The sequence below is a fragment of the Gallinula chloropus genome, assembly GCF_964237585.1.
Source record: "Gallinula chloropus genome assembly, chromosome: 1".
Lineage (NCBI taxonomy): Eukaryota > Metazoa > Chordata > Aves > Gruiformes > Rallidae > Gallinula > Gallinula chloropus.
In genome coordinates, this window is record NC_140085.1 from 103,596,524 (window position 1) to 103,622,881 (window position 26,358).

General features: G+C 43.0%; 1 protein-coding gene and 1 long non-coding RNA gene across 2 annotated transcripts in view; one reads left to right on the forward strand and one right to left on the reverse strand.

Annotated features, from left to right (window-relative positions):
• Positions 1–273: 273 nt before the first annotated feature.
• Positions 274–14,319, reverse strand: LOC311202272. Its single transcript, XR_014617911.1, has 4 exons — positions 14,248–14,319; positions 3,012–3,149; positions 1,628–1,724; positions 274–690 (listed from the first exon to the last, which is right to left on the reverse strand). It is a non-coding gene; the product is annotated as an uncharacterized lncRNA (long non-coding RNA).
• GBE1 (1,4-alpha-glucan branching enzyme 1) overlaps positions 14,176–26,358 on the forward strand; it is a gene marked incomplete at its 5' end in the record, with an annotated part of 165,499 nt that continues 153,316 nt past the window's right edge. The window contains one exon of the mRNA XM_084276813.1: positions 14,176–14,279. Coding sequence (XP_084132939.1) covers positions 14,176–14,279 — 104 coding nt within the window. The remainder of the gene's footprint in view (positions 14,280–26,358) is intronic.

Below are 26,358 nucleotides of genomic sequence, written 5' to 3' on the forward strand. Positions count from 1 at the left end.
GGCTTGTTTTCATGTTTCTGAGTATTGAATAGGTTATAAAATGAATGTAATTTACTACAGAAATACAACAGAACCCACCTCAGTTCCCCACCATTGTGTCAGTATTGAAAGAGGTCTTGATGTTTTTGAAAGACAAATGAAGTTGTATGAACAAGCAGGACAGATGCTAAAAGCCAAAACATTTCAGTTTATTCTACAGATGGGAAATTGGGGCAAGACACGTGACTAATGATTCAAGTTAAATTTGAAAAGCATTTCCAGATTTAAGAAAAACAGCAGGCAACAGATGATAGTTTTTCTTATTGTCGGCTTTTTTAATACAAACATCCGTGTTTCATTCTATAGAAAGGAAATTAGAAAAACAAGAAACAGCACATGACAGTTATTTTTTCTGTTGTTGGCAGTGTTGGGTTTTGTGGGGTGGTTTTTGTTTTGGGTTGGGTTTTTTTTGCAGTTATGAATATCCATGCTTTATTTCACAGAAAAGGAATGACTCCTTGTGCAACTCCTTACAAAACCAGGGAAGTATTTTGATGACTTTTGTATCACATATTCCACAGTCCTGTCTCTTTACCAACATGCAGTGTGATCACAAGGAAGCTATAATGCCTATCTCATCCATCAGCATGGGGCTCAGTTTTCTTCAGCGTAACTTTGAATTCCTGAGGGACAGCAATGCCACATGACTTACTGTAAAAAAGAGAGGGAAAATAACCCACATTAAAAGCAAAAAAAAGCTGGACAAATGATAAACATGCAAGCAAATAAAGCAAGGAAAACCCCTAAAAGGAGTACTGATTTGGGAGATTATAAATTTAAGAAAGGCAGTGTTTATAAAACCAGAGCCATGGCAATTCCTAAAACATGAAAAGAATTATAGTGGAGAAATCAGCTGAAAGGTTTTATTTCAAGCATTGTGATATGACTCAAACACAGAGTTCTTCAGATTTCTTCATATAAATCTTATTCAGAGCTACGAGTAAACCCAGCAATTTGTACAAAACCAGGAGAAGTCCTAGTGTCAATAACTTGTAGTACTGCTAGAGTGGTTTCAGCCTAGCGGAGTATACATATTTGGCACACATGGGCACAAGATTAAAAGCAGATCTGTTCATTTAAAAATACAAAGAATGTGCATGGTATTTTACAGTGCTAAGAAAAGGATAAGAGATAAACAGTTGTTCTTGCTTTTTCCTCACTTTCAGGATGGCCTCATTAGTCAGTCCTTTTAAATGTTAGGCATATCGGATTACTTAAGCCAGACTGAAGCTCACTGTGAGTGTCTTTTAATAGCACGATCGGAATAACAATTCGATTGTACAGGAGGTTTGGTTCCTTGAGCGCTGGGGGTTTCCTGGATGGCAGGAAAGTAGTCATAGTTCACAGAAGTTAGATGTATGTAGAAGAAACAAACCACTGAAGATGTGAGTATATTTTGTAATGAAGATTAAAAAAGAAAGGAAATAGAACACAGAGCTGAGGAGGATAACCAACTTTTTGCCATTATGTAACACATAGGATACACATGGTGGATATTCCTAAATTATATGCTTTTCAGTCAGACACACAAGCAATTTAAAGTAGAAGAAGCTGAAATATCATATGTAAAATCACAGGTAATACTTGCCCTTAAGTTCTGCAGAGGAAGATTTTGTGTTCAGAGGATGATGGTCCCGATTTAGAGAATGACTCAGCTCCTGGGATGGAAACCTTTGTGAGTTCTCCTTGTGCATGTGGTGAAACAGATGAGAACACAGGGGTTACTGAGGAGACAACTGAAGGAGTGCACAGGGCCAGGAGCAACAGAAAATTCATGAACTGTTAGAGCAATTCAGTATTTTAACAGTGTGCAACTGAAACAGCGGGAGGAGGAAACAGAAGAAAGAAGTAACAGTTTGGACACTGGTCGTATGAATGAAATAATGCCTTCATTTGCATAAACTAATACCTTAACTGCAAACGGTACAAAAGCCAGATAATGACCAACAGAAATATGTCAGGAGAGGGCTTAGTGTGGTTTGTGAGGCTAAGATTTAATGGGACTAAGACATGAAAGACTTACTACCAGAAACAGTGAACTGTCTCACTGATAAAAAAAAGCGTTAAATTTACAGAAGGTTGATAGTAAGGCAAAAATATTTATGTATAAGAATTATTTTGCCTAGAACACTGTTATGAGAGTTAGTAATGACACAAAGTAAATGGCAGATGAGTCCCAGAGATTTGGTGTACCTACTGGTCCCTGTATTGTCATTTATCCTACCACAATTATTCATATTTCAGATTCTTTGAGGAAAAAAAGAATTGGAATAACATACAACATAACAATGTTTGAATTTTTTAACAGCCAGGACAGGGTATTTTGAATACTGAAGGATTTCTACAGTGTATTATCTAAGAAAAGTTAGTGTAAGAGTAGTGCACAATCAGCTAATTTGTTCATGGGCCCAACAGTCATGGGTATTAGGCTTTTCATAAAGTTTCAGAATTTTAACAAACATTTGGCAAATTCTGCAAAACCAGAATGAACTCGAAGAGATACTGGACTCAAAGTTTTTATATTCTATATTGACAAACAACTAAATTGCAGCAGACTCTAAAACAAACCTTTGCACTGTAACTTTATACATGTTTGCAATGTCCTTCATTTGTAGATACTTTAGTCAAGCAGCTAAATGACAAATTTGAACTTAATGCTGAAATGACCTCCAGTTTTACACAGTTCTGCTGACTGCATTTCAGCAAAACTCCAGTGAATTTGAAAAACCGACCACTGTGCTCTAACCTGTCTCCTGGATTCTCCACTAAGGAATTCCAGTTTTATATTATCGAAACTACTGCATTTAGCAGAGTTAACATTTGTATAATAGTAGAACAAGATTGCACAGAATGGCAGATATCTGCCAAGAGCCCTGGAGTAAAGATATTGTGCAATATTCAAACTAGCTGGGAATCAATAAGAGGGAAGCAGATGGTGTAAAGAAAAGGCTTAAAAATAAAACCAAACGTACCCAAGTCTGAGGAATCAGAACTCCCCAACAAGTGCATGACTGTTCCCTTTGCGAAGACCTTGGGCTGGTGATTTGCTGTAAAGCAAGCCCCCTCTCTCTCGTCTGCATCAGGAACACTTAAACTGCCATCCTCAGGACCTAGAGGCACACAGGAAAGGTGACTGTAGTATCAGAAAAGTGAGGCTTTTCTATTTTAATCAGGTAATTTAGACTGTTAGAATATTTACTGGACTAACACTACATTATTATCTCTACGTACATGGTGTAGCACCCAAGATTCTGAGCAGAACAAATCAGAGGAGAATGTGAGGAAAACATCCTTTGAACCCTTCAGGTATGTCGGTGAGCAACCAACCCTCTTTGTCGGAGGAAGCCTACAGTCATCCCAGAAGACCAGGAACGCAGCAGGTGTGCATTCCTGTGTCCTGGCAGGTATGTCATTTATAGTGAAACAAATGAATTTTGGGTAGCTCAGCTTACTCAGGATCATAAGGATCCAAGGAAAGCACAAAACAGTTGTTACATTGCTGTATGATCTGGCTGCAATTCAGTCCACACAACCTTGTGTGGGTAAGTGGCAGTCTCTGCGGTAAAAAGTGGCAGTTTGCTGAAAATCTGAGAGAAAGAGGAGAAAAGAGATGACAGCCTGATGATAGGTGGACACTGAATAGAAGACCAAAGTTTGTTCATGATTCCTTTAATGGCTTTTGATCATAGTCCTAGGTGGTTAGAGATCTCTTTGCTCCTTTCTCATTACCCAGTTGACTAGAGATTTTGCTTTTATTATGGCTTATCTGTAAATGGCAAAAACAGGTAGAATCAGGGGAATCAATGAAGAGGAAAACCACATCCAACTCCATACTAGACATGCCCACCTGGCTTCTAGAAACATCCACCTTTCTCTCCTTTTTAGGAGAAATGTCTGAGCTGAGGGAATGGCATATTCAGCAGGGACTAAGTCTTTGAGCTACAGATTCTTGCAAATCAGCCAGCAGTTCCTGCAGGGGAACCCCCTACTATGAGCAGATCTATTACACTTGAAAAGGAAGACCAGAGTTTGAAAGACTGTATCATCTGGATGATCACAAGCCAAAAGAAAGCAGAGATGTACTAGAAGCAGAAAAAGTTGTCAGGCTCTGTTCAAAGTTTTGTGTGCAGTAGAGATGGACAAGCCTTGAACTAGGTACAGGGTGCACTTAAAGAGCTGCAGTGGATGTCCTGGACACAAAAATGCATTTAGTTTTAGGGCCTACAGATCCTGGCGCAGTATGGAATGAGAACCTGTATGAGGGAAGAAGTGATCTAGGGGACACTAAGTAATAGTAAACAAGAAGAAACAAGAAGTCCATGACAGTGTGTGACTCAGAAGCTGTAAAAACCACTACTTTTGTCAGCATTTACTCTCAAACATTCTTCTGTGGTACAAGTGGCAACAGGGGGATGACAAAGCAGAAGTAGTCCATGCACATATGCAGTGGTAGGAAATTGTGCAGTAAGGGGTTGGACTAGATGACCTTTTGAGGTCCCTTCCAACCCCTAACATTCTGTGATTCAGTGAAGAGAACAGTCAGACCTAGCACAGACACACACTCGGAAACAACGTGAGAACGCTGGGGAAGAGATGCGGCACTAGGGCAGTATTTCCAAGCAGCCCCTTACCAGATCACTAACTGAAGACTGGCATAAGGAAAAAGGCAATCAATTGCTCACACCTCACCTGTACAGACACCAAAGCACAACCTGAATATTGTGGATGACCTGACCTCCTAAGGGACAAGTGAAAAACGAAGAGCCTTGATGTTGCCTGGGAAGATAAAATAATGCAAAATGATTGAATACCTGGCACAGGCTGTGATCTCTGCAGTTCAGGAGGACATTCTGGTTATCACAGAATCCTAGAGTGGTTTGGGCTAGAAGGGATCCTTAAAGATTATCTAGTCCCACCCCCCTGCCATAGGCAGGACACCCTCCACTTGCCCAGGCTGCCCAAAGCCCTATTCAACCTGGCCTTCATCACATCCAGGGAGGGGGCAGCCACAGCTCCTCTGGGCAACCTGGTCCAATGTTTCACCTCCCAAAACAAAAACAGGTGGAGGATTACTAAAGTTATCTCATAATACAATGTAAATTTTCCTACTACATCATAATGAAGTAGTTGTTTTGCTGCAACATAAGTATTCAGGAAACAGAAATGCAGCCAGTTAACCTGTATATCCTCGGAAACTCATATTCTCTGTGTGTGTGTCTGTGGGCTTTGCTTATTTATCTTCCACAGATAGCATAATAGAATCAGTCCCTTCCAAATGTAGGCACGCTGTAAGCTGTATATAGCTTAGTTATTTGCACTGCACATTTTTGTGGTGATATGTGCATATAGGAAAAGTGATTTCTTTTACCTCAAATATCATGGCTGAGTTTAAAAACAAGAGGAAAATACAAATCTAGGTAATAAGAGACAAAGGACACAACCTAAAGGATTCATTAATACTTTTAAATATCTAAATGGTGGATGTCAAGAAGAAGGAGCCAGGCTCTTCTCATGGACACCAACAGTGACAGGACAAGGGGCAATGGAGACAAACTTCAAGTTCCATCTTACTATAAGGAGAAACTTTTTCACTGTGAGGGTGGCAGAGCACTGGCCAGAGAGGCAGTGGAGCCTCCTTCTCTAAGGTCATTCAAAACCCACCTGAATGTTGTCCTGTGCAGCCTGCTATAGGTGATTCTGCTCTGGCATGGGGGTTGAACTAGATGATCTCCAGAGGTCCCTTCCAACCCCTAGCATTCTGTGAATTTCCAAAGAAGAGAAAATCTGTTCATGTGTATGAAGACAAATGTATTCTTACTAATCTGTGAATACCTATGTTCCTAACAAAAAAGTGTGTGCATGTTTCTCTTGGATGAAGCTTTCTATATTTACAAAATACAGAATTTTGAGGGCTCTAAGAAGAAAAGGTCAATCACTGAGTTTAAAAATATTTCCCATGGAAAACTGTATTGCAGGCAACACAGTCACCAATGGCTATAGACTGCATACCTGTTGCATGTGTGTAGTTCTGTGACACTGAGCTTATGAAGACTGCACCTTTATTTGTTGTAGTGTGGATATCTTTAAGACATGTAGAAAATGCTGGAAATAAGGGCTCCCTAAAAGCTGTCAGGGTATCAAAATGCTACTTGTGTATATAATATGTAACCTTGCATGATTATTTAACTATAGCTAACCAGGCAACTTTGGAAATCTATAGCTATAGCTATAGCTATAACATTTCTGAGAGATGTCCATTTATGACGATGGATTATTGAACACAGTAGATGTTCTTCACAGTCACTTTGTGCAGATCCCAGAAAAAAACAACTACTCAAGACATGTATAACACATGTAAGTATGTTTCTTCTAAATGTTTTCACAATTGCTGATATCAGAATTTGACCGATTCCTTCAGTCATTGTGTCATTACCTATGTAGGATTCAGTTATGTTTGTGTACATTCAGAAGTCACTGAGACCTATTGCATCATGTGTAATGTGTCCAATGCTTGGCACGTGTGCAATGTTAAGATACAAATTACATCATTACCCTAAAAGTAAGGCTATGCCCCCCAATATTTAGAGAAGCCCAAACTCAGCTTTGCAGCCTGTCATTGTCATTTTGGTTGTTATACTGGCTTTGGTGATTGTACATGGTTACACATCATCACACCTTCAGACCCGTAAGTATTATCATCACAGAAGACCACTCAGGAAAAAATGATCTTTTCCAAGAGCCATCACTCAGTCCTGTTAAGAAGCCTGGAGTCACAGGAGAATTTGGAACACCTCTGCAGGACTTGTGTTACAATTAGCCTGTGTTTAGCAGACAATCTATCAAAAAGGGGAATTTTAGCCTCATACATGTGATTTTTTAAAGCATTGCTCTTGCTTGCCTTGTGCCTGTGTGACTATTGCTAAACCTGTGTGAGCTTCCATCTGAGAGTGCCACTGTGGGAAAGGATCTGACAGCCCCAGGCAGTCCCTGCACAACCAACAGCATCCTTAATGTCAACTGCATCTGGGAGAGGCAGTGGTGCAGTTGTTAAGGCTGCAGCTGGGAACCTCAAAATTGAGGAGGGAGACACCAACCCCTTCTATGAACATCAGGCTATGCATGGCAAAGAACTCAGGAGGCCAGTGCCTTGTCATAGCACATATGCTCCCATCTGCCTGAGGAAGACTTACACTGTCAGCCTTCGGACCTAGAGGCACACTGGGAAGGGGGGCATAGCATTAGGAGAAAAGGCATGGTGCTAGAATGCTTTCTGCACTATAATAAGGGTGGGTTTTTTCCCATGTTAATCAGATAATTTGGGCAATTAAACTGTTAAAACATTTGCTGAACTAACAGTAAATTCTTATATCCACATATGGTTTTCTGCCTATAGCAAGATTTTGAGTATAGCACTAAGGATTTGTCCATGTCCTGTCTTTCCATTCATCTGAAACATTCCTGGTCACACCTGAGAATTGATTTGCTCAACTGCCACCGAATGCCATTAAAAACTAAACCAAGATTAATACTACCAAGACCTAAAAGACTATCTGCAGAAAGCATTTTGGACTTCCAAAAGTTATGTACCTCACACAAAATCTGAACAGGATTCACCTGCTTTCACTGTGGTGAAGTTGGTATATGCCTAAATTAATGACTGCAACTTAGGCACTGTTCTTCTTTCTGAAATCTAAAATAGTTCTAAACATACGAATGGATTTCCATCGATGGAGTTGTCAGAGCATTAGCAATATGCATCTCCTCCTTTCTTCTCACCTCACTTGACCTCCCCAAGGATTAGGTGTGCTACCCTCTGAATGAATGTCTGGCAACCTCACTTTCTTTTCTGAGTACAAGGCCAGACAGCCTAAATGCCCTCAGTGTTTAGGGAGGAATGCGAGGTGCTGCAACCAGGCCTCAAGAGACTTCCTTGGAAAAAATGCTTCTCAGTAATTTTAGGAGTGACCTGGCAATGAATAACCAGAAAACAAAACTGCTGCTGAAGCTCTGGTGTTTCATTCTTAATTCTAAGTGTACTGGATATAAACCATTAATAGGTTGCTTGTTCAATAGCAATACATTGTTACAGAAGCTCGCTGTGAAATAACAGCTGGGACAACTATCCTGGAGAGCTCAAGCTACTTATTTCCTAAGTGTTAGAGATAAACACACATTGGCAAGGCAGAAGTGACAGGTACCAAGTATTGCTGGCATGGCAATAAGGAGAAAGTCCCAAGTGTTTGATGCCCTTCTCGCGGCACAGAAACACTTACACAATTACCAGGAAATAGCAGTATTGGCAGTCGTAGGTTCTTACTACTTTTGATAAATACATATAGAAGGCATAAATACCACAAAACGTATGCAAGGGTCCAAAATATTATGATTTTCCTAAGTTCCCCCATGTTTTACATCTGTGAAGTGTTGGAAAAATTCTTACTTGAAACTACTAAAGGCTTTTTGCTAAATTAAGATTTTGGGGGGTTATTTTTTAGTGAGACTCAGGCATTTTCACAACAAATATTATTCCACATCTGCTGATATTTTTAATTGGTATCACACTTTCAAGTGTCTTGATTACTGTGTAAACAACTATGAAAGATATTTACACTCTTTGATACTCTGTTATACAAAATAAGGACACCAAATCATAATAATATTGCAATATTTTGAAAGCAAGAAGCAGCCATTATTTAGGACTTCCAGGTTCCTGGAATGTGTTTTCACTTTGCTTTGCATGGAAAGTACAAATGGCATCCCCACCAACTGCGCTTACTGGGAACTGACAAGCCCACAACTGGCTTTTTAGTATTTCAGATTGTACATTAGTTTTGATCTTTAAAGACTGGCCATTATTTAAAGCTCCTGATACCAAAGCAGGGCAGAGGTAAGACCTTAAAAGACAAATACCCTGTGTTCCTTAAAAAAACTGAACCTAAAACCAAAACCCCCAAACCTGTAAACTAACTGATGAATATATCAATGGATTTGTGGAATGTTTGCTGCAGTTTTCAAGGTTATGAGCTTTGTTCTTCATATGTAATCAAATAATTGAATCTTTGCTAGAAGTGTGGTTTTAGTTATGGAACTGTGACGTGCTGTTGAGGTTTAGCTTTGGCAGCAGTTGTCTAACACTGACCGTTTCTGGCTATGTGTCTCAACCTGAAGAATCCAAAGATAGGGGTAAGTAGCCTGTTCAATCTCCACTCCCAATGTTAGACCTGCCTGAGAAGACTACCAAGATAAATATGTCTTTTTTTTCAAGAGAAGGCCTTTGTGTTGGATCCAGATGACAATTGTGCAATTAATTACTTGTGGATTCTGAAACAATTAATAGAGGTAAGCATGGCTGGCCTGTGTGGCAAAATAAGCCAGATTTCTTTTAAATTTTGAACTCCATCGTGTTATGTACTGAACACGCAGAAACTGGCCCAAAGGTGGGGAGCTGCAACGTGCACTGTAACATGCTGAGATGTCTGACATCTCCCTAAAGGATACAGGGAATCCTTCAAGAATCCATTCTTCTGGAATAATGGAACAGTAATTTTTTGAACAGCTGCATCTGTCCATGGAAAAACCTTTCCTTGATAGTGCCCATTGTGGGATCTGGTATCAGCACAGGGGAAAGCCCATGGGTTCCTGTTTCTCAGTCCTTGGCAGAGATTACTTTTCATCTTGAAGACATCAAAAGGCACAATGGCAATAAAAAATGCATACATCTCTTCACATCCAAGCAAGCAAAGTGCACCAACCACTTCTAGATGTAAAAAAGCTTTCAGGAAAAGGAACCAGGAGGAGTTCTTCCCAGACTGAAATGATGATAAAGCCTTTAAGTGTTGAATTTAAGTATTAAACATAGAAAGGGCACTCTCTGTGACTTGGCACTTGGAAAGATCAGTAATTCTTAAATGATTTCAACAGCAGAGTTAAAAAATATCTTGCTGTAGTTAGTACCTGCCATCTCTTCTCAGATCAATTAAACTAGGAGTCTATAGACTGTCTACAGCTGCAACAAGGCGCAGCTGGTGGAACAAGCTAACGAGTACTTCGTGGTATTTGGGAGCACACTGTAGCATCCAGGTACAGACTGTTTGCAATGCCCCATTCATGCCCATACTGGAAGATAACCTGGGTATGCATTATTCTTGGCCATTGTCCTGTTTCCCTCCCTGCAGGGTAGAAGGTAACTCCAGCAAACTCACCACATTTCCTGCTCTAGGCAATCTGAGAACCAGTGTGGCAGGAATCACACAGTAACTCATGTATAAGTTATTGATCTCACAGCTGCAGGACTAAGTGGTCTAGAAATCAGCAGAAGTGCATGAGAGCTGCAGAATCCTGTACTCCAAAGATGACTCTGACAGGCCTGGAAGGGTCTTACAGAGCCAGGCCTGTACCACGGACCACGTCTACTCTTAGACACTTGGTTTAGAAGCACCAGGAGCTCAGGAACTGGCTCCATAAGAGACAAACGAGGCCAGAGACCACACAGATCTGTTCCGGTTGAGAAACTAATGGACACCATTGATGAGGGAGAATCTGAACCAGTGCCTTAATGCTAGAGATTTTTTTTCCTAATCTGGTTCCTAGAGTTTCACATCTCTCTTACCTTTTGCAAAATAAGTGCAAGGTATTAGTGAATCAAAATGGAGGCACTGCATCACAAGTGTATGCAAGTTTTCTCTTTCTTAAATGCTTTTCAAATCTGGAATGTCCTTTAATCCAGAAGTTAGATTTCTATTTGAAGTTTGAATATTTCAACTTGAATACTTAAAATAATCTAAACTGATGTTATAATAATTGTACAGATACTGCTCAGCATTGCTATGTAACATTTTGAAGCATACATTACTTAACCATGAGCATCCTTTGAAAGACTAGTTCAGAGTGGATTGATACGCTCCAGCCTCAGTGGTAACTAGTTGCCAGACACACACCTTAGACACCACCCCTATATGACCCACTATTGTCCCCCGAAAAGAGCAGTTGCTACAAACAGTCTTCCTTTCTCTACTGGCAGCAGCAGCCGCCAGCTTTGTATCAGTCGCTGAGAAATGCACAGAGACACATTTGGGACAATGTGCATTGTCTGAACTGCCTTTTTTGCCTTCAGGGACAGGACTAGATGCAGTGTCCTGAGAGCCGCCCTCAGCCTTTGAGCCCTAGCTAGATCACGGTGTAATAGGTGTTCACTATAATGTATGCCTGTATGCGGGCAGTTTTGAGTTACTTGTGACAAATCATGCCCAAGTTGTAAACTGCAACATGAGTAGATACAAATGGTATGGTTATCAATTTCCCAGTTCACAGAGTGTTAAATATAGCACTTGGGCTTTGTCTATTATAGGGACGGGGCCATGTGCAGAATTTAACTTCCTGAAGTTCAAGGTTGCTTGGATGTGAGGCTGGATACTGTGTCATTTACACTAAAAATCTTCCAAAAGAAGGTTAAGAAGGGTCCCCCATTTTCAGGGTGCCAAAAGTCAAAGCTGTATTTCTACTGGTTACAGATATTACTAATGCTGATTATTGTTGCTCTTGTGTTCGTGCCAAACAGCAAGTAACGATACTGTGACCAAGCTTGAGCTTCCTGACAATAAAGAAAACTGAAGAGGTTGTGCTAAGAGTGAAGGTCCTGTTGCCCACACTCGTGAATTCAAAGGTTGGTGGAACTGCTCTCCTACTTCCTTTTCAGCAGCAGGTCACCTTTTCAGCACCAAACACTTGGAAGTACCAAAGCAGCACCACAGGTAATATGTAGGTATTGGAAAAAAACCCAATTTCCTGGGTCTTGCTAATCCTTTTAGTTTGTCAAAGTAGCTAACTATGAGAGTGACACATTTGCAAACGAAGGTGAAGCACCTGGAAGAATAGGTACATCCTAAAGGGTTGTTAAACTTTGGTTTAGCGCAGGCACTGGAATCCCTGCCATAAAGTTTTGAGAAGCACAGGTGATTTTAAAAACAGGGTTTTTTGTCTCTAGTGAGACTGCAGAAATGGTGGAGACTGGGAAAAAAATAAATTCTGATCTATCTGGATACTATAGGTAATTCTGCTAAAGCATAGAAGCTACTTCTTTCAGTAATCAAAGACCGCTTGGGCCTCCTGCTGGGACAACTGCTATAGCAAACACTATTGCCCTTGACATTCTTAGGACAGGGAATACTTGTTGCACTCTGTAAAGAAAGGAAATATGGTGTAGTTAAACACACACTGTCGATGAAATAAATCACAGAATCGTAGGGGTCGGAAGGGACCTCAAGAGATTATCGGGTCCAACCCCCTGCCAGAGCAGCTCCCTAGCTCATATTGCACGGATAGGCATCCAGATGGGTCTTGAATATCTCCAGAGAAGGAGACTCCTCCACCTCCCTGGGCAGCCTGTCCCAGGGCTCTGTCACCCTCACTGTGTAGAAGTTCTTCCGCATGTTGGTGCGGAACTTCCTGTGCTCCAACTTGCAGCCATTGCCCCTTGTCCTGTCTCCACAGACCACTGAAAAGGGGCTGGCCAATTCCCCCTGTGTCCCACACTTGAGATATTTATAAACATTAATCAGATCCCCTCTTAGCCTCCTTTTCTCAAGGCTGAACAGCCTCAGTTCTTTCAGCCTTTCCTCACAGGGGAGATGCTCCAGGCCTTTAATCATCCTTGAAGCCCTTCACTGCACTCTTTCCAGGAGATCCCTGTCTTTTTTATAGTATGGAAACTTCCACTGTAGTCAATTTTGGGTAAAGCAATAAAGGAACTGCTAGTCTTTATTACATGCTGTGCTCTTAGTTATCTGGCAGACAGGGAGGGAACAGCACTAAAATTCAGAGAAAGCCAAGACAGCTGAAATGGGTCACAAAGTGAGAGTCACAATTTAGGAGATGGCTGTGGACACAAGGTAAGGTATCTAGGAGCTGAAAAGTTTATAAACTGTGGCTGAAAAGCATTCAAAAGAGGCCTCTAAATAAATGTTCTCACTACATGTCTAAACAAAGAAAATTGCTGGACCTTAAATAAAAGTGCTAAATGCTGGCCTAGAGGCATGGCCAGGCTAGTGATTAGTTGCCTTGGATATTTGGTGGCCTATCCAAAAATGAGACATGCTGATATTAGGTCAAAAACTTCCACAGCAATCTACCTGTGTTATTCAACATTCAGAGCTGCACTAGGATCAACTGAACTAATCTTACTTTGTTTAGGATTCTTTATGTGTCCGGTAAAGCGACATTTTGCTGCACAGACACAGGGTTTATGAGAACTCACGGATGCCCCCGGAGTCTTGTTTTGCTGAGCTTGTCTGTGAGCACGCCAGCACCCTATCAAACAGTCCAGAAATTTATTCCAGCACTCATCATGACACCAAATCTTTTTTGGGGGAGGGGGGGAGAGTGTTGGTGGGGGGGGTTCTTTTTTGTGTGCGTTTGTGTGGGAACGCAGAGTTCATCCGGCAGCAGACACACTGAAAAAGACATCAAAGAGGCACTAAGAAAACAAACTGGGGACCGCCGGAGCGATCGCAGACATCCCCGCTCCTGCCGGATTTGCCCCGCCAGCTACTGTTTTCATTCCCGGCAGAGGGATAGCTCACCCTCCCACCCCCGCCTCACCCCCTCAGCGCGGCACTGCGGGCCCCGCACGCCCTCGCCTCAGGGCCGGCTCCGTCAGAGCCGCGGCCCGGGCCCGGGCAGCGCTCATCCCGCAGGCGGCCGCCTCCGCCCACCCCAGCACCCTGCGCCGTTTTGAGGAGAACGGCTTTTTACGCTGTCAGCCCTCATTCCCGCTATCATCCCCTGCGCCGGGCTGCGAAACCAAACCCCTCGCCCGCGCCAAGGGGAGACAGCGGCAGAGCCCCCCGCACAGCACCCTCCTCGGCTCTCCGAGGCACCCAGAGCCCTGACACCGCCGCACCGGGGTGTAGAGGGGGAGGGAGGAAGCGACAGGGGAAGCGCTGAACGGCCCAAGCTGCTGGCACGGCAAGCGGGGAGGGGCGGCGGAGGCGGCCGCCTCCCGACCCCGGCGGGCTGCCCCGGCCGGTGGGCGGCGCCGGGCGGTGAGAGGCAGGGGGCATCTCACCCGCCCGCCCCGGCCCCCCTCCCTGGGTGTATATAGCGGCAGCACGGCACGGCGCGAATCCCGCGGCGGGCAAAATGGCGGCCGCCGCCTGCGCGCAACCCCCGCATCCCGTGAAGCTGCCGCAGCTGCTGGAGCGGGACCCCTACCTGGCCCCCTTCGAAACGGACTTCCAGCGCAGGTACTGCCCTGGCCCTCCCGCCTGCCAGCGACCTAGGCCTCTACCCTGGGGACGGTAGGGCCGCCCCGGCAGGGCGAGAGGCGGCGGGCGAGCAGACGGTGACCGCACGCCTCTGGGGGCGCCGGGGCGGGCGGGGGGGAGCGGCGGGGCGGGCGGTGTCCCCTCCCCCTCCCTCTTCTCCCCTCCCCGTAGCGGCGGGGGCTGTCCCTCAGCCAGCGCCGGGGCGGCTCCGCTTCCCGCCCCGGCGGCGGCGAAGGGGGGACGGGCTCGGAGAGGGGCTTCGCGTCGGCTCTTGCTACGGAGGCGTCTCTGGCACAGGCGGAGCTGCCCCGAAGGCCCGGCGGGGCCTCCTGAGCCGAGCGTGGCGCACCGGAGCAGGGAGGCCTCCACCGCGGGCCTCTGCGCTCGCGTCGCCAGCGTTGCTGGAAGCTGGGCCGTTCTGTCCCGTCCTCCGCAGCCTCTCTGGCGCTTCGGGCCCACCCGTCGACCCGGCCTAAAGTGGCATTGGGTCGTCACGGCGAGGGGGTGGGGGGGCGGCTGGCTCACGGACGATCCTGACCCCTGGAGCGCGGGCAGGTGCAGCGGAGGGAAGCGCCGGGGGCAGCTTGTGAGGGCGGGTAGCCCGGCCGCTGGCGCTAATAAAAATGCTTTTCAGTCCACCTTTGATAACCTGTAAGAAATCGGCTCGTGACTGGGGGGGGGGGGGGGGGGGGGGGGGAAATCTCCTCTTCTTTGGGAAAAAAAAATCCTTTCTGTGTGTTTTTTTGAAGTATCGCTGTGCTGTCAGCTCAGCTGTTTGTCAAACGAAGTAACAGGGTGTCTGTTAGATTGGCTTCAGGTTGCCAGTCTGAGCGATTTTTTTTTTCTTCTTTTTAATTCCCTCCCCACTGCTGGGAACTGCGACACCAGCCCTCTGGCTGCGGCGGGACGTGGGCCCGGGTGAGAGCCTGCCAGCAGCAGCTCAGGCAGAGGTGACCAGTGTCCTTCAGAGCCAAACTGGGCCTTGAAAAACTGCTAACACCTCACCAGCCGTTCAAAACCAGGCATTGGCAGTGTTTATGGGACGGCTTTATATGCCGCTTTTCACTAGCGGTCCTCTGATAATCAAAATTGTAGTGCTGAACAATGCCGTGTATCCTGCAAGTCTGGAAAAGTCTCTGTGTGTGGGAGGGAAGTAAGAGGGAATTTGATTTTGTGTAAGTGTATGTTTTGTTTTATTTCCTTTCCTTTATGATGATACACGTGGTGCTTTTGTCCTGTTGGGTTCTGGCAGAGAATTGTGGTAAGGCTAGATCTTGTGAAATGGGATTAAGAATTGAGGAAACTAATAGGCTGATTTACAGAGCATTTTCTCAAACTGTAATCTCTTAATGATAGAATAACTGAGTTTTAAATAATGATTCCTGGCAAGCTTGAGGGTAATGTATGCAGTGCTGTAAAACACCTGATTCTTTCAGTGGTGTGCCAGGGTGTAGGAAGTAATAAGTGGGTGGATCTGGCTCTTAGTAAAACCATTTGTTAAAACATTTGGGCTTCCCAGATCTGCCTGTCATCTAAATGGGCATGTTATGGGTGGTGGTGTTTGTATTTCTGAAGATAGCATGGCTGTGCTGAACACAGGAAGCTTTCAAAACCTTTGTGTACATTGGTTCATCCATCTCAAGCACTGAACCTCAGACGATCCTGTTTGCAACTTGGCCCTTCCTGGCATCTGAGCCTCAAACCAGTCACTTAACATACTATTGTGCAAACACATATATGGTTAATTAGACTAAAAGAATAAATGAAAGCTTTTATGACTGTCTCTGATAAACTGAATGCCTTATTCCAGGCCCAAACAACAAGCCTGTTCTGTCTTTCGTCTTGTGGATGTTAGAAAGTGCTGGGGGAAACGTCTGTTGGTGTCTCCACGTGATGCTTATCCCAGCTTCCATGAATTGCGGTTCGGTCTGTATTTAATAGCTCAAGGTGTGTGTTTATCTAGAACATTTATGTCCAGGATGCCCAGGAGAAAGGGATTTTTATAGCCTGATTATTACATGTTTGAAGAACCAGCTCTCCGGGGTGTTTGAGTCTCCAGCGTGAGAGTTTCACTTACTTTTCTCCAGCTCTTGTATTGGAGGAGGTGGGGGGTGGCCCTCTGTTCACCATGCCCACGAAATCCTGAGCAGTGCTGAGCTATACAGTCTTTGTTCCAGGCTGAAGGAGCCTGATGTGTTTAACTGGTCATTGCATGAAGGTGGTCACTTGACTGATCCTTTGTTGTGCGTCTTTTACCAGCCCCTTCTGAAGATGGGAGTTAGGATTCAAAGCAGTCTTTGTGCTGAATGGATTAATACAGTTATGTAATGATATGGCACTTGCATAACTAATCTGTCAAGTAGGTGTAAAGTGAAGTAAACCTGACAAACTGTTCAGAAGCAGAAATGCATTCAAATATATTTACCTTTGAAGCTCCAAGCACATGAATACGGTAAAATTGCATGTGTTAAATCCCTCTGGAAGTAAATTCTTCTGCCTCTAGAAAGGTCACAATTATATTAGATGGTGACTTAAATGCTTGTCATGTGTTTGTGGAGCATCACATTAAGTGACCCAATGGATCAGATGTATCTCACACATAGTGTAGGTGGGGCAGTGATGGAGCCACCAGGTATATGGCCTGTTGAGCCAATCTGTGTATTAACAGTTGATCAAACTGTCAAGTGCTTGCCGTGGCCTCTTCAGAGGTAGGGCAGGAGGATGACTAATATATATTGTTATTAGCAAGTTCTTTGCTCCTGTGGTGTAGGAAAACTGGGCAGAAATGATACTACTTTAACTGCTGAAAAGGTAACAATCTGTTACTATTTGGATACTACTGTCTGGTTTTCTCTTTCTGTCTTTGCCCCTGATAGTCCCAGCCAGTGGCATTTTTTTTTTTTTTTCCTGCTTGAATAATTTAAACACCAAAGGTCCCTCTGTTCAGAAGGTAGAGTTATTCTGGATGGAGGGGGTGGGAAGCATCTGTTATGCCTGGCACCATGTAGCATGAAAAGTGACTTGCTTGTGTGGATGAGGAAGCTTTGGGAAAGAACAGAGGTAAAACAAACTCTATCAAATACAATATGCATGGGTCTTTTTACTGCTGTACTAAAAATTACTTACTAAAGTTTGCAAAGATGTTGACCTTGCTTAATTCTAATACTTAATACAAAATAATTAAGGACCGATGGGGAATTTTGTAGCTTACAGCTATTATACACTGTATCACCTAGAGAAATAAATTGGGGATTTTGGCAGAGGATTAAGGATGCTTGAGAAACAAAGCTTTTCAAACATTTGTCTGTGGAGGTCTTCATACTATGCCTTGTGCAAAACCATATAAAAATAGTCTTCCCTTTGCCTTGCTTAATAACAGTATGACCTTCTACAGAATTGGGGGAGGTGTGAAAAAAAGGTGTGGGGGTCTATGTTTGGCAGTGATATCAGCAAGCCCTGTGAGCTTGAGCCTGCTGTTTTGTCCATAGCGGTGTATTAGCATTGCCATATTATTACTTTTGGAAAACATTTATAACTATTTATGCGTGACTTTTTTAGGATATGCAGTTAGTATGTACAGTTAACTTGGTTGTGATGGCTTATCACACTCAAAGCAGGACCATGTCTGGTGTTGAAGTGGGTTGCGCTGGACCTTGTTGGATTACGCTCAGACTCTGAAGATGCTCTTCCACTGCCTCCCTTGGCAGTCTCTCCCAGTATTTGTTGACTCACTGAAATTTTTCTTCTTAATATTGTAACCTTCCTTGCTGCAACTTTGTCCATTGCCTCTGCTCTTTCTTCCTATGTACCTTGGAGAGCCTGGCTCAGTCTTTGCTCTAGGCATGCCCCCATCTGTCCTTTTAGGTAATTTAAGGTTGTAAGTGAACACTAGTAAGCCATGCCTCCCCAGGTTAGTTTTTTTTCATCTCTAGTCTGGAGAAATGCAGCGCTCTCAGGCTCCACCTCTGAGTCATAGGTTGTAGAAGACAGACTAGGAACAAGAAGCTGGTCTTCTACAGGGCCCTCACCTTGTCCTTGCTCACCTGTACCTTGAGCAGGTGCAGGTCTGTCTTGCTGGAGTTCACATCCACCTCTCCTGCCTTTGCCCCCAGGGTCATGTCTCCATGTCAGCACGCCGAATACTGAGACTTTTACATGTTCTCTTATTTTTTTTCCTTTTTGAGGGGAGGAAGATTTTGAAGGATGGCCAGGCTTTACTTACACTGGCTTGATTTCTACAGTGTAATATAATATATTTATGCTGATTCACTTTGAGAATTGTTATATTACTGATGAAATGAATAATGAAGTTAATTCAAGTTCTGAAAATTTTCTTCTTGATTTCAGGACTGTCTCCTTTTACCTCTCAAAGTATAACTTTCTGCTTTAGGCAACTGACTCTTTTCCTTTTTTTTTTCTTTTAAATAAAGCTTGGAGAAACACTGAATGGGTGCTTTGGGGGAAAAGTGCTTATCAAGTGATGTCTAAAATGTGATGCTATGACCTTGTTAAGTCCTAAGCATGGAACATGAACTACTGTAGTTAGAGGTGACTCTCCCCCTCTGCTCTGGTGAGACACCACCTGGAATACTGTGTCCAGCTCTGGAGCCCTCAGCACCAGAAGGACATGGACCTCTTGGAGTGGGTCCGGAGGAGGATGGCAAAGATGATCAGAGGGCTGGAGTACCTCTCCTACAAGGACAGGCTGAGGGAGTTGGGGTTCTTCAGTCTAGAGAAGAGAGGTTTCACGGGACACCTTATAGTGGCCTTCCAATACCTGAAGGGGCCTAAAGGATATCAGGGGAAGGACAGTTTGTAAAGGCATGTAGAGATAGGAAGAGGGGTAATCGGTTTAAACTAGAGCAGGGTTGGTTTAAATCAGACATTAGGAAGAAGCTCTTTATGAGAATGGTGAGACACTGGAACAGGTTGCACAGAGAGGTGGTGGAGGCCCCATCCCTGCAGGCATTCGAAGTCAGGCTTGATGAAGCTCTGAGCAACCTGATCTAGTTACAGGTGTCCCTGCTTACTACAGAGGGGGGTGGACTAGATGACCTCTAAAGGTCCCTTCCAACCTAACACATTCTGTGATTCTATAGTTTAATAAATGATCACTAGGAAGAAATGAACTTCTGGTCACATTCCCTTCTCAGTTCAGTTGTGCCTGGACATACTGTTGTAGGCTGTGCTTGTGAGAGAAACAAAATCTGTAATTTTTCCTTTTTCTGGATGCCTTGATTTGACTCTGAGTTGGGGAGGAAACGGAGCAATCCTTTCAGTATGTATATGTATAGTGAACCATTCAGCCTTGACCCAAACAGCACCATTCAAAGCTTGAAACGAGCATCTACTTAAAAATCCAAGCGAATACACACCCCCAAGTGATACTGTTTGCATAGGATATCACTGTGCTACATTGTTTGACCATCTGTGATCTGTTTTCCCACAAGTATTTTGTTAACTCCCAAGTGTTGTTTAGGCTAAAGACTTCGTATAATTTAGTATGTCTTTTTAGTCTTTTACCTCTTAGAACATAATTGGTTCAATTAAAACCATTAATGCCTGTGGTGTAATTGCATTTTATGGAGTTACAAACTGGTGTTAGAAAGTGCTGCCCATTAGAATTTTCTGCTATATCAACATGCATGGCTTATATTTTACCAACCCCCACAACTGTCTCTGTAATCTACTGACTATGTCGTCCTCAATGAGAATGTTTGTGAATAGTTACATTTATAGAAAATAAGTGAAAAGGTACCACTGCACAGCATCAGTCTTTATCTTGATGAAAGCATCAAATAGGGCACTGATTTATTCAGCTAGATGAATACTGACCATAGTGCTGGGTTATAGGTAAGGGTAGAGGCAAAGAGGAGGTTCAATTTCTTCTGAAGTGTCAGTGAGTTTTTGGTTGAGAACTGGAACACCTACTCAGTGCCTTTAGTAGCTGGAGCAATTAAGATGTTTGTTAACTGGTTTATAGGTTTCTAGTAGTGGTCTTAAAGCTCTGTACTCTTACAGAAGGGAGATACTTGACATTCTACTGTTGATATTAACCTAATGTCAGATTACTGCTGCTTTATGATGGTCCTGTCAACTTTTTTTATGTGAAGAGATGCACAGTGGTAGGTCCTTGACTGAGGTAATGAAAAAGGGTGGGCTTGGGTTTGATAGGACTGTGTAGGAAGGCAGCTGTTGGGGGTGGGAGGGAAGCATGTCTAGCAAGACTGGGAGTGGAAGTTGAAGAGTGATCCAGGTAGAATTCTAGTTTTAGGTGATAAGGAGGGAAGAAAAGGTGGAGTGAGATCTGTCACTGAATTAACCCAATTGGCTGTGTTTGGAGCCATAACGATAACTTAGAAAAGCTGAATTTGCTTTCTCTGCTGTTTCATATAGGCTGCTGTATGAGTGTAAAACTAAATGTTGATAAAACCCCGATGTTATGGCATTGCAGTTCTGTTTGGGTTTTTTGTGGTGTTCAGTCAACTTCTAAACTACTCAGATTCCAGAGCCCTATAGAAACAAATGCCTGTCAGTTTAATGGAATGTATGTTTTTTGCATTATGGTAGACTTTAGAATGCCCTTTGTACATAAGAAGTATGAGCCCTGACAAGCACAGCTGGCTGCATCATTGACCTTGGTTTTTCTTTTTGTCTGTAAGGAAGTAGTTATATAGGCCACTCTACATCTAGTATGTGTATGCATGCTCATAGGCCTCATCAAAAAGATTCAAGCTGGCAATTTTATTAATAGCTGCTAGCTTTACAAAAAGGCAGGAAAGTATTAGGATGTGGCTGTTGTGTCTTGTTAGTGTTGTGATTTTACATGGCAAGGTGCTGGTGGAGACTGGTGGCTTGACCCTGGCCGGAGGCCAGATGTTCACTAAAGTCACTCTTGCTCCCTTTTTCAGCTGTACAGGGGAGAAAATATATGTTGAGAGGCTCAGGAGTAGAGATAAGGACAGGGAGAGACTGTTATAAATTTGAGACATATTCCAGTTGATAAAGCCAAACAACAATTTATTAATTAAGCAAGCCCGCAAGATATAGGCAAATAAGGACAGGGAGAGACCATTCTGCAACAGACTCAACACAGAATTAAGGAAAAACTCTCTAAATTATGACACTGCATTGCACACCCTGTGACACTAGAATTGGGTAATGGGAAGTGTGACCAGATCTTAAAGCACCTCCCCCCCACCCCTCCCTTCTTAGCAGACTTCACTTTAGTCATGATTTTGTTCCCTCCTTCCCCCCATTTTGGTGCAGGGAGGGTAAGGGACTGGGGTTTTTGGTCAGTTCCTCAAGAGTTCTTTTCTTTTCCTTCTTGTGCGAGGGGGGATTCCTCACACTCTTTCCTTGCATGGAGCCCTACCCCATGGGAGACCGTCCTCCACGAACTTCAACATGAGCCCTTTCCCACAGGGCTTCAGTTCAACTGCCCCAAGGTGGGTCCCTTCTATGGGGTGTAGTCATAAAATCATAGAATGTGTCTCAGGCCCAGACTGCTCCAGTGTGATCCCCGTGGAGTCTCAAGCGCGCCACCCCCCCCACCCCCCCCCGCGCCGTTAACCTTCTCTGGCATGGGTGTGTCTTCCACCAGAATCCAGCCACGGAAAAACACAACTTTTAACAAGGCAGTTGTTGCTGAGCAGGAATGTAAAACTTAAGTGCTCTCTGACAGAGTGGAGGCTCCAGCTCTGTTACATAGTGTTAGCATGTCTGAGGATGTTGGATGGGCTTTGAGAACTTGTTCAGCATTTTAAAAGAACAGATAATGTCACCAGGAATGTAATTATTGTCTCACTGTAATAGTAAGGCAAAGCTTTATTTTGTTGAATACTTTAAATTCAAGTGTTTATGCATGTTTCTTTACTACTGCCAAGCTGTAATGAAGGCTTTCTTACTACTCTTTTAAATTGATGCCCTGTCTCATAAAGATGCTTTTCTCCCCCTGTTCAATTTCAGTATTTATGTATACACCCTTCTTTTTCCTCTCCATATCCCTATTACCTTCTATTTACTCCTGCTGTGCCTTCTAATCCTAGATACTCCATCTTCTGCCTTCCACAAAAGAAGCTCCTTTTCACTTGTGCAGTGTCAGAGATCTAAAACCTCTCATGCTTGTTTATTTTGCGCTTCTGGAACTTTGCTTTGTGCAGGTATTCATTAGCTTAAAAAGAAAATAATGTCTTAAGGCAACATGTCACATGCATCAAGATCAGGTTTTAGTATTTAAAGCATTTAAAACATGAGTTTACCTCTGCAAAAAAAAAAAAAAATCTTCAGTAAAGCCTATCTATGTCTGCCTCTTCTCCAAGTATCTGACTGTTTATTTGCCATTCTTATAGCTGTCTCATGTTAAGTTGAAGGCCAGTTCTCAGTGGTGATTTCTGGCCTTGCTGTGAAGAATAGGTCTCCAAACATCTTAGAACAACAGTGTTTTGCCTTGTGTTGCTGTTGGAAGCACCTTAGTGGTGACTGTTACCTGGGTGTCATTTGCAATTAAATACTAGCAAAGGCACTTGATTAGTATTTCAGACTAGATGTCTGATGACCTAATGACCCAGCTCAACTAGTTCACTTATGTGAACATCTTGAAACTGTTTATTAATCTGGATATTTATAATGCTAAATTTATTTTAACCTATTTTTGGTATGTTTTAAAAGAAGGAAAAAAGATCTTGCTGGCAGTTTCTTTAGATATGGAGCTCCAACTCTATTGACTGGTGTTACTTGAATGTAGTGGTAGGTCTAATGCTTTCTTTTTGACACACTCCTTTTTTAGGTGCTGTTGCTCAGGTACAACACATTCTTGGTTCACACACGTCTTTGCTGTTGTCTTGTGCTGTGTTGTTGGACTTTGTGCTTCTGTGTCTGTCACTGTGATTAGTGCTAGAGAAGAGACGGTTACAGTGGGGCATGAAATTCTGGTAAGGGTGGATCTACTTTCCCCAAAGCAGGAGTTCCACTGCTAGAAGGTTATGTGAAGTTCAAAAATAATAAAAAGTGGCCTGGATGTGCAAAAGGAATTGAGTGATGCTCAGTCATGCACACAATTAACGTCAGAGTGCTTAGTTCATGGAATAGCAAACGTGAGCTTCAGCCCTTACAGGGACTGGTGTCGCTTTCATTGAGCGATTTGTCTCTGTGTTCCACTGTCCTCAAAGTGAGGTTGAGATCTGAGTCCTCCCACTTGCAAGGGATGCTGGCATGAAGCACAAAGGCAAGGATGATTTCCTTTGTGGTAGGAGTAGGAAGGTAGAGCAACCCTGCTTAAAGTAATGTTTTGGGAGAGTATAGGCTTCAAATGTATCAGTATTTCTTCAATTCCTCATGCTCCCAAAAAACCAACCCCACACCTTTTTAGGCAAGAAAAAGGCTTACAGGAAGGTGAGTTAACATACACAAGCAGTCATTGATCTTGAAGAGTTTTTAAAAACCTTTGTAAAAATGTGCAACTCAGATTTATTGTTCTATTTCTAGTCAGTGTTTAGGTCTGATCTTCTGTTGCAGTCATCTTTTTCAAGAGGGAGAAAATACAGAAGGCTCTTTAGGAGACGCTGTATTTGGACAAGTGGAAAATAAACTTATGGCGCTTATAAATGCGTGTAGGTAGCTTATTGCAGTTAGTGTGAGGATTTTGTTGGACAAAACAATGCATTAGATGGTTGTTCAAAGTCTTCCTTTGCCAACTGGGTATGAGACTTCTGTTTTGAGGGCACTCTTTTTTCCTAGTATGTCATGCTACATTTGTGTTCAGGCTGTGTGGCTCCAGGTGTTCCCCATGGTCGTATATGAATGAGTTGTCATCAGATCCAATTTTTTGGATGATAACCTTTGGAGGAAAGGGAGGGGGATTGTCTAAAAGACTTGAAATCATGTGGAGTTACTGTATGTTTTCAATGAATGCATGCTGTACTACCACAGCTGTTTGGAAATTGTCCATCTAGAATGAATTCATTGCATAAACATAGAAGTAAGCAGCTCATTTTACCAGCTTTAGGGCTGTCCTGATTGTATTGTACCTGCTATCCCAGAAAAAAGTTAATAGAAGTTTAATACATTCTGTATGTGCCAGACTTAAGCATATACCTTGGGTATTGCAGACTGCCTGAAATGCCCTTGGACATCCCCGTTTATGCATGCAAGTTTTACTGTTAACATCACTGTTTGACTCCTATTCTGGCAGATACCCACAGTATAAGTGTAGCTGGTTTGACACAGGGATTGTTAAGCTGTAGGTTAGTTAATGCTTTCCATGCTAAGATTTATACAGTTGACTTGGAAATTATGATTCTTTGATCGTTTTCATCACGACTTATCCTGCATAAACAGTTCTTCCTGCCAAATTCCACACCTTTAGGAAATTCTTAAGGTTTAATAGAAGTATGAAGAGTTGCATACTCTTCATACTCTTTGATCTGCAGCTTTTTTTTTAAATTTGGACAGCATGCCATGTGTAGCTACTTGCACAAGAGCTTTGTATTGTTATACAAAAGTAGCACTGACTCCACATAGACATGTTTGTGAAATAGTAGATGTGGTATTTTGGGACAAGAGCTGCTGTAGGGACTCTCCAGAGGTTAGAGCTAAAATCTGCATTTCTCAGAAGTTAGAATCACTGAAAGCATCACAATCTGTGTGCTTTGTAAATAAAAGTAGAAACTTACAGCAAGTAATACTTCTTGTCAGTTCTCAAAACCTTCCTCAGTTTGGGGCTTATCTGATGGCACCTCCTCTCTATTCCAACCTTATGGAATTGTCCTCCTCACCCACCAAACCCCTTAAAATCCTTAGAGGAAATATAGGATAAATGGGTGTGTGTGTATGTGTGTGTTGGGAATCACCCCTTCATAAGAAGGGAGGGAACATAGTTGGAAAAGACATGCCTTACAACTTCGGGGTTTGTTTAGAGTACTGCTGCTGTATGAGACTGTGGAAGTAGTGGAGAGTATGGTAAAACCTCTGTGTGCTGAATGAGTCAGGTGACTCTTATCTATGGTCTGAACAAACAAATCCTCCTTTGGCTGACATGAACTCCCAAGCTTTGACTTAATCTTTGGAAAGCTCATGGATTATCATATATTTCATGTTCAATACATGGATATTGTTTTTACCAAAGTATTTCAGCTCTCAGGAATAGACAGTATGTGTCCAGTACTGCCAATGATGTGGGCTCTGAACATGTATGTGAGGCTTTTCCAGTGAAGCATAGTCTGTTGGAAAAGCTTTTCATTTACCTTTCTTTCCATAGGTTTCAGATGTGTTCTGTGTTCATTCTCACTTAGAGGAAGTGTTTTAGAAAAATACATCTTACAAATAATCAATGTAGCAATAACTGTAACTTTAATTTTTTTACCTTGCAGGTAGTGTGATGGCTGTACTGTTTTCTCCCTTTAGTCCTGTCTTGAGGAGGCTAAATAGTTGTATCTGCTTGACCTTACTTTTTTTCCAGTTAGCATGCTACCTTTTCCCCTGTATTTCTTTTTTTGTTCAGCTCTTTGCTACTTTCTTGCCACTGGCTAGCAGCTGTTTTGAACAACAGTGAATACTTGTGGAAAACTGAATTAATTCCAACATGAAGCGCCAGTGGAAAAATAATCTTTTCATTGCAAAATACCAAAGGGCTGGGAGAGAGACTGCAATAAAGCATAGCATTTAGGTTAGCTACTTTGGTCTGTATCCATTACCTAATCAAAGTAGGGGTAACTGTCTGTTCAGTAGGCTTTCTCCCTGACAGAAGTGATAATTTTTTTAAAAGTAATTAAGGTAGCAGTCTATTACAGGTGACAGCTCAGAAAGGTTTGTGTTTTCAGTCTTTCATCCTTGCCCTGACACTGTGTCCTGTGTGGTGTCCTGTCCTGTGTTCCCTGTTCCCTTCCCCTGCATACCCTCCGCCCAAAAAAAAAAAGGCAATCGAGGGGATCCTTGAAACTTTTGAAAAACAGGCCCATACCTGAGCTGTGTAATGATATTTCACTTGACCTGCAGGTAGCTGTTTATCTCCAAGATTCAAGGTAGTACCTTCCCTAGTGCAAAGCTTTTAATTTCATTG